Source organism: Wolffia australiana, chromosome 7 (assembly GCF_029677425.1).
Source record: "Wolffia australiana isolate 7733 chromosome 7, ASM2967742v1".
NCBI lineage: Eukaryota > Viridiplantae > Streptophyta > Magnoliopsida > Alismatales > Araceae > Wolffia > Wolffia australiana.
This window is the reverse complement of record NC_135841.1, coordinates 8,030,017-8,045,444: the sequence shown is the minus strand read 5'-3', so window position 1 is coordinate 8,045,444 and position 15,428 is coordinate 8,030,017. Positions and strand designations below refer to the sequence as shown.

The following is a 15,428-nucleotide window of genomic DNA, read 5'->3' as shown; positions in this document are numbered from 1 at the left end:
CATCTCTTTACATGCCATCTTGAAATAAATTGGACATCAAGTTTCATATCAACCGAGGTGTTACCTATTTGTTATACAATTATCAGGTATACGGGAATGATGGATGATCTAAAAGCATACTATAATGTAAAACTCAAATGGAAACAAAACAGGTTAAGCAATCTGATGGCGAGGACGCCAACACATCACTGTCGAACGTGTCGCCTCGGTCAATCGGAGTCAACACATTTAATATGGACCCAACGGCGAAGTCAACTGAAGTCAGCCCACCACGGTCAACCAAAGTCAACACCAAAGTCAATACGCCGCAGCCATCGATAAGCTCGTCTCCACCCGCGCACGTCCCTACGCGCGTCATGACACGACGCCAAAGGCAGATCCACAACTGCCCTTTGGCGTGACAGGTCGCACGTCTTTACTTTCTCGTCTCTAATTTCTCGTCATTTTCTCTTTCCTCCAAGGCCTATATATAGGCCATTGTTTTCAAGAAACATTAGGCGTCATAATTTCAAGAATTGAGTTTCAATTAAACTCTTGTTGGAGGACTACCCAGCCTCCCTCTACCTTCAAACCCTAGCCGTCGCCGTCGCCACCGCCGCCGCCGCCACCGCCGTCGCGTCGCCGGCCACCACCTCTCCCCATCCATCTTCTTCTCTTTCACCTCTCCCCATCCATCTTCTTCTCTTCCACCTTTCTCCCACCCTCTCTCTCTTTCTCTCTCTCGTCTGCCTCAGGCGCCCTTCCAAGGCCGCCCAAGGCAGCCTCCCAAGACGCCTAGGGCTGCCGCCCAAGGCCGCCCAAGGCTGCTGCCTTAGGCCACCCTGGACTGCCTAGGCCACCTCAGCCAGGCCGCCCAGGCTCCGCCCAAGGCTGCCCCCGCCAGGCCTGCCCAAGGCTGCCCCGGCCGCCCCAGTCAGGCCGCCAGGCCACGCCCAAGGCCGCCCCAACCAGGACCGCCCAAGGCTGCCCAGGCCGCCCCAGTCAGGCCGCCCAGGCCACGCCCAAGGCCTCCCCTTGCCAAGGCCGTCCAAGGCTGCCCAGGCCGCCACAGCCATGCCGCCTAGGCCCGCCCAGGGCTGCCCCTGCCTTGGCCGCCCAAGGCCGCCCAGGCCGCCCCTGCCAGGGCCACCCAAGGCCGCCCAGGCCGCCCCAGCCAGGCCACGTCCTAGGCCGCCGCCCAGAGCGCCCCAGGCTATCGGTCATCATCGACGCCGTCCGACGCTTCGAGCAGCACGTGCTACGCACGCTCCGGGTGCGCTGCTCTCCCTCCGCGCACTCCGCACGCGCGCCGGCACTCCGTGCACCCTACGCGCGCTTCGCGCGCGCGGGTAGTCTCCCACGCCTGACTCTGCGACAACGACATCTACTCACTACCAGGGCCGACCAACGCCCAGAACGCCCAGAATCTTCCTCGTCCAGTGGGCCACTCAACGCCCGGATTCGCCTAGCCTCGTCACGATCTGAATTCCCCGCAACCTCTTTACGCACTATAGTGCCGAGGTACACCTGAACTCTTTGGTGTTGAAAGTGTTCTCCGTCCAGTATTTTCTCGAGAAGTTTCCACCGCCGTCAGAATTAGATTTGGTTTGGATTTCCCACTTCCTCTCTCTCTTTCGAGTGTTTCTTCGTGACGCGAATTCGGATATTGATTTCGGTGCTTAGGTATCGTCGCGGTGGGTGAAGACAATACTCCTGCCCTCGACAAGGGTCGGAGCTGCACCACCAGTTTTTCATCGGTTTTAAAGTCTGAATCCGACCGCGTGTATTTCTGTGGCTGTTTTATCCCTCCCTACAAACCCGTCTATTACCCTTTACCCGCCATCATCCATCCATCCATCCCCTCAGTCACCTTTTCCTTAGTCGTCCTACATCACAATCATATTGCGAAGAATGGAAACTATCATCCTTGTGGGTTGTCAAATAATTCATTACAACTCCTAGAAGCTTAAGGCTTGAAGCCATATCCATACAATTCTGGACACATTCAAAATTATTGCCTTCAACTCATTGTTTTACTTTAAATTATCAGGATCTTCTCGCCAGTATGGTTGAGCCAAATGGGAGAGTGCCTAAAGAGGGAAGGAGAAGGAGCGCTAGGAAACCATAATTTTGGTTGAATAAGTCATTTTAAGGACGTCAATCATGCAATAATATTTATACCACTTAATATAGGGCAAGGGTCGAATCCACATGAATCAGGTAATGAGAGAGAAAATTTTCATTCAAGTATATTTAACAATTATATTTTTGGGATTTTTATTATTTTGAATTTTTTCTAATTTGTAATGATAAAAATCAATGAAATGAAGGACAACCAGTCCAAAATATTTTTTAATTAATAATATTAATATTTATTTTTTGGATAAATTCAAATAATTCTATGATTCTAAATATTTTTGCAGGAATTTTTATGATGAAATAAATTTTAAGAATCAATAGAGCCTTTGGATGTCTTCGTTGTGGCAAAAGGTACGGGTGGCTGCATTGGCCAGCGTGGAATTTAGGGGCAGTGGCACCACTGGGTGGCCTAATGGGGCATCAATGGGTGGTCAAATGTGGATGTTGTAATTTTTTTCTACAAGAGGAATGTTTGAGTGTAGTTTGATGCTTTGGAAAGATTGAAGTATAGACTATTCTATGGAATGTTTATCTAGAGAAAAAGGTAAGAGAATTCAAATCAACAATTTAGGAGATCACACAAACCTTGTTGTTACTTCCCCCTAGGGCAAAGTGGTGCTTTTTCTTCAAGAGTCTTGATCGCACATGAACTCTCTCTCCCACACTATTCTAGAGAAATATTGGACTGAAGAAATCCTGATGCACTGGGCCTCCAATAGCAAGTTGGGAGAAAAAATCCAAAATGAGATACAAAGAGAGGGGAGAAGATATTAAATAGAAGTACCCCAACTCTCCGAGCCATTGAATTTAATTTGAAGTATTTGGAGGGCTAGGAATACTTGATTTCCAGCCTGGATTCATGTTTCCTCATTCCCATATTTTAAAATAGAACTCTAAAATTCAAATTTTGGGTTGGTTCCACAATTCTTGCCTTTAATTCTCATGTTTCATACAGAGTTTTGAATGGGCTTCAAGAGTGGGCTTGTTGTGCATTGGGACTCTTCTTACTGTCCAAGAGATGGATGGGTTTCTTCTTTCCTCCCATTTGTATCCCAAAGTTACCATCTTATTTACATAAGTTCTGTATTTAAATTAGAACTAAAAGAAAATGTGAGAAATGCACTTGACTTTAAGGATTCAAGTGTGGTTGCACTTGAAAGTTAAATAAAATACATACAAATATATTTTAGTAAAATAAATCATAAATGTCTCTTTTTATTCTTAATGATCAGTAATGCAAGTGAAAATATAAAATAAATGGTAAAAATGAACTATAAAATCATATTTTTATTGCTCTAGTTCGATGTTATCCAGACCTATCAAAGGAAATATTGGCATTATCATACTTCTTTCTGGGGCTTCATTCCGTTAATACTTTATGATAATCTTTCATCAAATCCCTTATCCTATATATATGCACAAACGTATAGTAAACACCATGCATCTGATCTTCTAGGAGATTCACTTGGCTAGTAAACGAATCCATAAGCATAATAACTCTTTCTTTGTTTGTGCAATTAATGAAAAATATCCAAAATGTATGACAATGAATCTTGGACTTAGTTAACTACATCGATAGGTCAATCAACAATAGGGACAATGAGAAGCTTTATTGTGTGCTTTAGTACGTACAAGGACGTTATCAACCCTTTCATAAACACTTGTAAGAAAAAGTAAAAACATGTTTCGTGCATTAACTATAAAGGTGTGCCATGAACATACCCTGAAACTGCAAGCATGTCATTGGTTGCAGCCACTTTTAATTGTTCTCCTTATCATATGCAAAAGATTCCTCAGTCATATAAGCCTTGAATACACTCTTTGATAGTGTATACCTCCTACTTATACTCTCAATTGTCAAATAAGTCTGTCCTAAAGTGCTGCATCATGAGCTTCAGCTCCATGGTTTCACATGAGCTTAATATATTATATATTTTATAATAGTGAACCATATAGGAGTGAAGCTTTTACTTATATTACTTTATCCCATTCTATCGGGAATACCCAATCTTGGCTTAGCATGAATGTTAGCCCCAAGAACACAAGATAACTCAAAATAGATGAATAATATATTTATGTTCTAGAGCCGGTCATCAAATTTTGTTTTTTGTCAAAATATTTACATCTAATATGCAATATGGGCAGTTAATAAACTAGAATTAGTATTGTCTGAATTTACATTTCATAAGACCAGAAGTATTATACTTGATTCTTCAATTCATTGATAAGGGCCACCACCAAATTTTGGTAATCTATACAATCCTCATATGTATAGAAATGTATAAATATACAGTCTCCTAGTGGGGGGTTATAATATTGATAATTCATAATGTAAGTTTTTGTCAGCATAGAAAATCATAGTAAAATTATTATGCACTAATCTCATTGGAATTGCACCATGTTGCATTATCTGTTAATATTTGGACTCCTAAAGTTCTTTGTGAGTATTACCTTTGTTATGAATTGGAAATATATTCAAATCAATCCCTTATGGCAGCACAACAAGGATGGACCATCTCCACTCCCACCTGATGCTTCTTATGCTGTATGATACATAATAAAATTGGGTTTAAATGGACGTCTAATGTTTATGATTCATTAATAATATTTATACTTTTATACATGAGCACAGAGCGAGTAAGGGCTACTTACACAAAGAAGAAGAGTTGTAAAAGTGATTTTTCAATAAAATCTGATATTTTTAGTAATTAACTATAATTAAATAAAAACTGATGAGTAAAAAATAAAATAATTTTAGTTTATTAATTAAATAATTTTGAGAATTTTATGGAAATATATAGTAAAAAATAATAACTAAATCTAGTTAAAATACCTTAACTAGTGCTTCAATACCGCTAAGTGATGAGGGATTGTGGCATTGACAAGAGAGTAGATATTTTACCATCATGGATTGTGATAGAGATGGTGACGAATATGTGCCGGTTAGTAACTAGGTGGATGGTGGCATCTAGAAAGGAGAAAATCTTGGATTTCCTCTAGGGATAAAACATAAGAAAATGGAAAAAAATGAGTCTAAAAAAGATAAAGGAGAGAAAGACAAGACTATCCTAAAATTCCAGGCCTAAACTCCATTTGGAATATGATAAGTCATGATTTGAAGTTAGAGAAATCATGGGCATTAGTTAACTATTCATCCTCATTAATCAATTTCATGGATATCCTCCAAGACCGAAAAAATTGCATATTTCTCAATGTTTTCATGTTCACATCTTCATTTGAAATGTTCATGAATGCACTCCTGAGATGTGTCCTTGATTTAGTGAAAAAGTGATCATTGGCACACAAATCAACACACTTAATCATATGCTGAATTTGTGTTCTTGAAATAACAAAAAGGTACCAATGGTTGGTATGAAAAGATGAATTCAAACCTTTGTTACAATCATGTTTCACCACATGGATCTACAGAGGAATAAACTGAAGGCGTTTAATCTGATTTTAATGCATGAGTTCATTCATTGAATGGTGTCTCACCTCATGTCATGGCTGCATTTAAGGCGTTAGGTCATTTTTTTTTACAAATTAAATCCCTTACTATCATACATCTAACAAGTGTATTTCATGTTTGTCAGAATGCTCTGCAATGTAGGTAAGCCTTCTTTTCCTGTTGGCCAGACATTCAATGTGCACTCTGATTATAGAACTAATAGTTGGATGCGGTCAATGTTTGGTCACAATCAGAATGATTATGATTATCAAAAGTGGGTGGAGCAGGTTAAATGGGAATAGACTGCATTTCACGACCCCCCCCCCCTCCCCCAATATTTAAGTAAACCAAAATATATATTCTGAATAATAAAGGCAGTTATATATCAATTTAGTGCCATAAATTCTCAAAATTACTTGAAAACTAATAAAAATCATAATATCATTATAAAGTATTATAAGTCATTTAAAGGTTATGCAAAACCAAGTAGGTTTGCCTCGTGGCTTCACAAGTCATGTTGCATAAAACCACAAAGCATAGGCTCCCCACGGGCATAGCCCCCCTTCCCACATGAAGTATCAGTCTAAATGGTGTTGCAGGCCTACATGGTGCTGACTGCCCATGTGGCGTAGAATACCCATTCGGGCCAGCACATCTGTTGCCAAATTGTATCTCACAATGGTTTTCCCCTCCAACTTTAAGGAGAACCTTTAAAAGGAAAACTCAAAACCCTCTCAGGTACTAGTACCAACAAGAAGAGGAAAGTGTGTCATGTCACTGATCTAAGAACAAGAGGATGAAGCACGATAAGGCAAATAGGTAATTTTTTCAAAAATGAAAACTTTCGCTATGGCTAGAAAGGGGCCTAGGAAAGGAATTACAAGTAGAAACTTGTTGATATAACTCAAGCAAGTATAAGCATTGAGATGTTTTAATTGTCCACAGGTGGGTGAAATTCAAGAAAAAGAGAAGATGAACCTCAACATTTACTCATCACACCCAACAGACGCAATCTATGCCAGATGGGATGTCCCAATGGGTGCCCCACAAAGTGGAGATTGGACCTTGTCCGATATATGTTTATGTGGTGATCTTAGTGCCAAGGTGTCTTAAGCTATTAAAGTATTTTCTTTGACCTGATCTGTGATAGCTAGGGCTCTACCCGTGCACAGGTCTCAGCCATAATAGCTAGGGCTCTATGAATGCGCAGGTCTGAGCCTAGATAGCTAGGGCTCTACCAATGCGCTGGTCTGAGCCTACTACAGATCCAGTCAACTAAATCCACACAAGGTGGATGTTGTAGGGCATCTATTCTGCATTGTGGCTACCATTGATAGAGAGCAAAACTAAAGATATGGTTGATGATACATGCTTCCTTATATGGCTGGAAATAGTGTTGGTTCTTGCGCTACCCATCATCCCTCCCATTACAAGCAGCATAGAATACCCCTATTTGGAGACATTACAGGCTCCGCCAAAATGATGGCATACATTTTTTTTCTACTAATCATTTCAGACACACCAAAGCACAGTTTAAATGTCCCTCGTGGCATGATCCTGCTTTGATCCACCATTTGGGCCACATTTGATGATCCAAATATGATTCACACAACATCCATGAAAATTAATCATTATTGTCACAAAAAATAAATAAATAATATGGAAATCAGTGAACTTATGCATAATCAAATCCGCTATCCCATGAATTCCTCAAATGAATCATCACAGCTTTCAGAATGTCCCAAATTTAGATGTATCTATGTAATTAATTTGCAAATCAAACGTTTTGTGTTCCACTTGATAAGCAACACAAATAAAACACTTATAATTAAGTTAATATCCGAACATTTATATGTTTATTTATTTTCTGATTATTTTCAGTGTATGTTAAAAAGCATGAAATTATTGTTTATATTTAGAGTGATATTCTGATTTTTGGGGATCTTTGGTATGTGTAATGAATATATTTTTTTATCAATACTATTTTATTTTTTGGAATTTATTTATTGGTTTTCAGCCTTCTTTATTAGCCTTTTCATATTTGGTTAGACTTAATTGAATGACAACCAAACATTTTTTTTCTCAATCATTACCACATCTTATCATTGCACACAGATATCATTAGGGCATTACAAATTACAATGACATAAGGGCCAATCATGAGCTGGTGCGTTTTTAGTTTGTTAATTGGCAGGGTAACATTGGACAATATAAAAAATGTTGAATTAAAAATCACAATAAATGTGATGGCAAGGACCGAGATAGAAAAACATGTGTATATGTTGGGCATCATTGCATTAAATTTGAAAATATTCTGTTGTGGTACACGCCGATGCACTCTCATGTCTCACAATTGACAACTATTTATATTACTCCTTTCATGTGGAGTGACACTTCTGAATTCTTGAGCGGTTGATAATGGAGGATGCAGGAAATTGCATCTAATAATTGCAAAGAATCTTTTAATAACTAACAAGGTGAAACCATATAAATAACAAGGTGGCTTTGGTGATAAGGAGAGAGAATATTTTAACAAATCAATGGCCAAGATTACTTCAACTTTCAACTGTGATATTTGACAATCCAAAAGCCAGATTGAACTAAAATTTGAAGGACAGCTTCTTCCTTCTACCTACTTCCATCCATTGGATCTATAAAATGAGGCAAAATCACTGTAGAGATTATCTTTGAACTCGCTTCATACATTTGTAGGTTAATTAGATGAAAAGAGTTGAGGGATCCATCTACTAACCATTGATGAGAGAGAATACTCAGAAAGGTTTCTCCAAACCATCGATATGATGTGTTGCACATTTTCTACTAGTAGCTCAATAGGAACATTCTCTTTGTGAAAATCCAACAAGCTAACAAGGAAGACAATTTCTTTGCCTACTCAGAAAGGTTGTTTTGTCTCCCTATTTCAATCAATATCACTTCATCAATCTCTTTAGTATTAGTGCTCCCATTGTCACATGAAAGCACCCAATGGACGGATCATCCCATTCCACTGAATGGGCTGATCATCTGAAATATATCATTCCTTTCAGTTAGATTGACCGGTTAATAGTCAAATTACTCTGTTGATTAGACGGAAAGAATGTCACAAGGTTGATTCAACTATTTATCCAGAGTATTTGATTAATCAATTATATCATTCTGATTATTTGAATTCATGTCTTTGGAAATACGAGGCAAAAATACCAAAATTTGACCTATTCGTTATCTCTCCCATATGAGGTAAGCTTACCTCTAAGAACATGTTCATATTAAATTATTAATTAACCTATTTACGTCCAATTTTTTTGTCTCATCATTTCTCAATTTTTCTAATATTTTTTAACATTTATAGCAATGATAACTTTGGGTTCAACCAATCATTATAGGACTGAACAAGCATTTGTCAAAAATCATCAATATAGGTATTTTATGTCAATGGCGAAACCATTGTTTCTTCTGGTTTGGAAATATTGGGGAAATATGTTCTGAACTAACGGATAAGAAGCTCCCGGTCCCAGTGGTTAATAACAACATCTACTACATTTATTGGGCCTTGTTCAAGTCGTTTAACTATTATGGATAATAGTTTTTATGTCTCCACAAGAATTCAGGATTTTTTTATTCTATATAGAATATTCTTTGGAATGTTGATCAGACCGGAGCTCTCAAAATTCCAACATTAATAAATTATGATGAACATTCTTTAAACTTTGATAAACATTTTCACCACTTCTTAATCAGTAAAATATGCGAAAATCAGATCGTGAATGTACCATTGAGAAAGATGAAAACGCTGAAGTGGAATAAAGCACTAGCCATATATGTTTCGTTCTGACTCCGAAACTAATTGCATGAACTAATGAGCAAAGTACATTCTGGTGTGAAGTAGAAATTTCATATAATGTCTCCCACTTTGCGCCATTAAACGGATTTGGATAAAGCTTCGTAGATATCTCGAAGTACCTCTAGAAATGAGCTCTTGGAGAATAATGCTTTTGACGGGAGTATCGCCAATTTTTATGCGTCTCACCCTCAGAACCTTCTATGAAATGTGACAAGAGCAAATAACAACTCCGTGGGCTTGAATAGGTGCAGCGAACCACTAAAATTACCTTTTTTCTCTATTGAAAATGAGACGAGATAAATGGCTGAAGTTTTCATCACCTTTAGATCACATAATCCCAACCCTGAGGACCTAAAACATTCATTACCCTGAAATATAATTAAAATTCATTACCCTGAATTTTATGTTACCTTTGATGCGTTATCTCTGTCCGATGGTAGACGTAATGATCAGTTTCAGAAATCTGAATGTGTCCCGTTTTTTAATTCTCAACCGAGTATACGCCAGAAGAAGATGCAGATGAAGTGCTTCTTTACAAGAAGAATGAAAATCTCCAGACTGCAACAAACACCTATTTCCGAATAATAAAGTAGAACATGAAAAAAATATGTATTGTCAACTAAAAAGTACTTGATAAATATTCGTTATATATCTTCCATCAACAAATCGTGGGACTTTCTCTCCCCTCAGTTTCCCACAGTATATATTTCTCAATGCCTATTAGCCATTTGTGTATTCTCGTCCACCTCCGTACCATTCGATTAGTTCTAGATTACAAACCTAAACTAAGTCACCATCGAATCCATTACGATATCTGCGGAAGCAACTTTCCTCTCTGATGCATGCTTTTGCACTTGCTGTCGACTAAATCATCGTATCTTTCTACAATCCCGGGGGCGTGATTTCAGGTTTAACTTCCTTGTTGACCCCAAGTATCGAGCATAACTTTTTGATAGTCTAACGCAAAACGATTTCCCGACGCTTCATCCTTCAATCTTGTTCGTCGCAGTTGACCACATATCCGTGCGAGTTTCCCGCTGCAATTTTCCTGCTCCGCATGCCAATTTTCTGCGAACCGATTTATCTCTTTGCTGAGAGCGACGAAAGAATCAGATGGTATTGCGAATAGTTCCACAGCTTTCATCGATCAAGCTGGAAAGCAATGTTTGGCGGACTAACCGTCGATAGTGATCTTCTTCTCCATTTTATTGATGGAAGGTAGCCACTTGGACGCGTCATCCAATCTTATTCCGATCACCCTGTGCACCCACCAATGTGTATTTTAAAGAGGTCCGTCGCAAGCCCGGCCCAGCCTTTCCCCGGTTTAAGGTCCATATATTGAATGGGACCTTGTACAGGTGTGCGCACTCCGTCGTTTCTTCCCGTCTATGTCACGAAATGCTTAGCATTGACGTCTCTCTCCACCATTCCATCCCTCCATCACCGTCACTCTATCTCTCACTTTGTAAGCTCTTGCCTACCATCCGAATCTGGACAAGATTGTATGCTCGAGTATGACCAATTGAAGGTGCCAAACAGATAATGCGACAAATATTTGCAACCCTCGTGTCTCTATGAAGATGCTTCAGGCCCACATTCGCGATCTCCCATAGCATTCCTTTCCCTAGCTCTTATCTACTACTGCGCTGGGCCTACGCCGGGGATAAGATCTCACCAGTGACTCCATAATTTTCTTCAAAAAAATAGGGACCTTGACCAACACGTTTGCCGGAGCAAATTTCATTAATTAGTGGTTACACCAGTGACAAAAGCTTCTAACCTCTCATCTATTTATGCAATTATTCAGCTTAAAATTGAATACCATCGATTTTCTTGTTAAGCAATGCCCTCAATGATCTCCTCTGTGAATTCTGATGATTCTTGTTAAATCCCTTCATGCAAGTAAATGAGAGTATGACTGTATATCGCGTGTGGATGTCGTAAGCAGGATCCACCGTCCTAGTTGCGCCAACTAGACAAGCAGCCGACGCCAGCTCAGCTTCCTCCACAGCACGTCGACCATCGCTCTCATGCATGCAGACTTCAGCGAAGTGACGTGTTTTGGCCGTATGCTGCCTCCGAGCCTCGCCGGGCTGCCGCCACCCTGATTCAGCCGGCGGTTGTCACTAGCAAAGGGGCGGCGCCTCCACGTAACTTAACCTGATAAAGACATAATTTGATTGCTAGTGTTCCAAAGCCGTAGTGAAGCATTGAAATGAAAAAGTATCTTTTAAATCTCCTTACCGAGGAAGTTGGCATCGTATCTTAATTTTCCTTGCAGCATTGAATAAGCGCTAATCCCCGCGGTGAACGTTCTCAGGATTCTGTCGCTCTCATCAATTTCTTGGACGTGATGTCTCATTCCCCAATTAAGATTCCGCCAAGGTGCTCAATCGCACCACGTCACTACTTACATCTTTCGTAGAATCAAGCTATTTTTCCGCACTAATGATTGACAAATCCTCAATTTTTATCGCCGGACTATGGGATTCAAACTACCGGCGAACCCCAACCGCTCATTTCGTATTCAACTACCGGCTTTGGGGGCGGCTTGCTTTATATACCTATTTATGGTTCATGATTTTTACCTTGCATGATCATATCTCTTACGTGCTTCGTGATAGATGTGATGTCAAATCTCTTCAGTCTCTCTATCTCTCTGTTTCTCTTGTCGTTTTTTCTTAGCTCTTCTCGCCCTCTCTAAGCTGTGTATGTGGCTTCTTCTTGTTTATTTATCTTTCTCCATCACTTTCTTTTTATCGCACAGTTCCACATAAACTGATGTGGCCCAGCATATCCTTCAGAGCTAGATTTCCTGGCTCTCTTCCAAGCTCACTATTCAGGGGTTTCAGTTTTTCGGTCTGCGGATCATTTGATCAAGCGCATCCATTCAAACAACTTCCATATAACATAACTTCCTCAAATTCGTTGAAACGGAAGGGGGCCCCGTTTCGGCCACCCCTTATCCTTGCGCTGACTCAAGCGCCGGCCCATCAGGCACTCACATTACCCGTTCCTGCTGTCCAGGTTGATTTGACCTTCAGTTGACTGATTTTAAATCCTTTTGAGGTGCATTCTTTCCCCAACTCCCAAGCCACTGCTCAGTTCCATGCTGGGGATAAGAAGGGATTTAATACCCATCCCCGAATAACTGCAGATATTTCATTAATCTCGCTCTCGCCGTCGTCCTCTTGCAATCGTTGTCCTTCACGTGGAGCCGGGCATATACTATTCAAGCGGGGGAGCTATATATTAGATCATGGAGGGCTCTCTTTCTTTCTACGGAGAACAACGGAAGGAGAAAGATGAAGGCGCAGCAGTTATGCAACGTCGTCTTGCTGGTTCTGTGTCTCGGGTCGTCGGGCCATGCATGGTGGGCTCTTTTCCTCTTCCTCCTCTCCCTCGCTCTGGCAATCCACGGCGCGTGGCAGATCCCGGGAGGGTTCGCATGGCGCGGGGCAGCGGCCGCGCCTCCCGGTCCAGCAGGGTGGCCCGTACTGGGCTCCATCCCGGCCATGGGAGCTCTAGCCCACCGCCGCCTAGCCGAGCTGGCCGAGTCCTACGGCGCTACCCGGCTCATGGCCCTGAGCCTGGGCTCGACCCGCGTGGTCATTAGCAGCGACCCCGACACGGCGCGCGAAATCCTCTGCAGCGCTGCCTTCTCCGATAGGCCCGCCAAGGAGTCCGCTCGTCTGCTCATGTTCGAGCGCGCGATCGGATTTGCTCCCGCCGGCGAGTACTGGCGGCGCCTCCGCCGGCTCGCCGCGACGAGCTTGTTCTGCCCACGGAGAATAGCGGCGATGGAGGGTCTGCGACAGAAGGTGGCTCTTAGAATGATCGAGCGAGCGGGAGAGGAGATGAAAATGAGCGGCGCGGTGGAGTTGCGAGAGTTGTTGCAAAGTGGGTCCTTGGAGAGCGTCTTGGGTAGCGTTTTCGGGGTCTCTCTCGACCGCGAGAGAGAGAAGGAAGTCGTGGAGATGGTGAAGGAAGGGTACGAACTCATTGGGGCCTTCAACTGGGGGGATCATTTCCCCATGGGCAGCCTCCTCGACTTCCATGGCGTGGGCCGCAGGTGCAGGAAGCTCGCCGATAAGGTGAAACTCGTCGTCGGGGAGCTCATAAACGAAAGGCGTTACACAAGCGGACTCGGAGAAGGAAACGATTTCCTCAGCGTTCTCCTTAGTCTTCCCGAGGAGGAAAGAATCTCCGACTACGACATGACGGCCATCCTCTGGGTAAGCAGAATCGAAGACTGGAAGATTGCGTTGTCATTTACTTTCTCCCTCTTGATCTGAAATTTCTTTCTAATTTCTCTTATTGCAGGAGATGATTTTCCGAGGAACGGACGTAGTGGCCATCGTTTTGGAGTGGGCGTTGGCGAGAATGGTATTACACCCAGAGATACAGGCCAAGGTGCAACAGGAGATAGAAGAATGCCTCGGGGGGGTCTCTAGACCCGTGGAAGACGCGGACATGCCACGTCTGCCCTACCTGCAATCCGTGGTGAAGGAGGTCCTGCGACTGCACCCGCCCGGCCCGCTGCTGTCCTGGGCACGGCTGGCGATCCACGATATCCACGTCGGGAAGGTCTTCGTTCCTGCTGGCACGACGGCGATGGTGAACATGTGGGCTATAACGCACGACGGCTCTATCTGGAAGGACCCGTGGGCCTTCCGACCGGAGCGGTTCATGGAGGACACGGTCCCGGTCTTGGGCTCGGACCTGCGGCTCGCGCCGTTTGGAGCCGGCCGGCGCGTCTGCCCCGGCAGGGCTCTCGGCTTGGCCACCGTCAACCTCTGGTTCGCCCGCCTTCTACAGAGCTATTCGTGGTCCGCGGCTCGGCCCGTGGTGCTCGCCGAGCAGCTTCGCCTCTCCATGGAGATGAAGAAGCCTCTAACATGCCGGGTCGGACCGCGTTGATCTCTCTCTTCATGGCGATTCACTCCATGTACAGAGTAAGCTAGTACGTGCGTAGTTTCCACTGGAAATATGGCGATGATTGTATGAGAAGTGGTGTGCAAATTTGATTAGAGCTTTGGATTAATAGGAAATAATGAAAATTTTCTTCTCCTTCTTCCGAGTACCTCCGGTGTCTATCGAATGTCAACGTGTTCTCATCAGCTCAGCTCAGGAACCAGACCATCTCCGCTTGACCGAAGCGGATACGAAAGTGGTCGCAGTCGGCGGTGTTGCACCTTTATTATCCTCGCGTCGTCTCCCGGCCGTCGATTTGCTTGGTACGAAATATTTATTCGTCATATCGTCATTCTCTCTATTTCACCGTCCACTTTGCTAATGGGTATTGGCGCGCTGTCGCGTCAAACAGCGGTGCTGATCTCCGGGTCGCTTTCTTCTACCCCAGCGGTAAGTTAAGGAAGAGGGTTGAGACGTGGAGTTGACGCATCTTGAAGGAATCGTGACGGCCTGCCAAATCCTAACTTGAAGTGTGCTCGACGATTCTGATTGAGTGTAGACCCCACAGTTTTTTTTTCAATTGTGCATTCCCCCAGAAGTTTGATGAAATCCAAACTGTTGTGCATTTTATTTCTCAGAACCCTGTAAAGCATTCTTCGCAAACATAATTATATGTACTATGGGCCGTAGTAAAAAGCTTTGATACTGTCACCTCACATGGCCGGAGAGTGTTCAGCTTTCGAAAATTATGAAAATAAGGAATGCTGAAGCCGATAACGTATGAAGACCGCCTAATCGTCAGCGATATCCCAGGTTTCAATATTTTAATCGAAGGCCATACTGATGATAACTTGCCTTGCCCTCAAAGCATCGAGTAAAATTATTTCACCGACGTCTTCAATTGGAAGGACCCAAAATGTTTAATATACATATTTGAATGCATGATAAATGATATAATACTATCATGGATTTTTATTTTGTTTAAAACATCGAATTATTCATTTTTAAAAATTATGAACATTTGATTGTCTGCCTGCCTTTATATTATTTCATTTATTTTTTATGAGGTCGTATGAACTTTTGAGGGACTTGAGAATATTTTATCAT

General features: G+C 42.4%; 1 protein-coding gene across 1 annotated transcript; it reads left to right on the top strand.

The window, feature by feature from the left end:
- Window positions 1-12,557: 12,557 nt before the first annotated feature.
- Window positions 12,558-14,477, top strand: LOC144705215 (cytochrome P450 78A5-like). The gene is made up of 2 exons (XM_078577794.1): window positions 12,558-13,642; window positions 13,731-14,477. The coding sequence occupies exons 1-2, from the start codon at window positions 12,713-12,715 to the stop codon at window positions 14,325-14,327; spliced, it is 1,527 nt and encodes a 508-aa protein (XP_078433920.1). The 5' UTR covers window positions 12,558-12,712; the 3' UTR covers window positions 14,328-14,477.
- Window positions 14,478-15,428: the final 951 nt, after the last annotated feature.

Coding starts and splice junctions, on each gene's coding strand:
- LOC144705215 (XM_078577794.1), top strand. CDS start 12,713: ATGAAGGCGCAGCAGTTATGCAACGTCGTCTTGCTGGTTCTGTGTCTC. Junction 13,643..13,730: donor ACATGACGGCCATCCTCTGG/GTAAGCAGAATC, acceptor CTCTTATTGCAG/GAGATGATTTTCCGAGGAAC.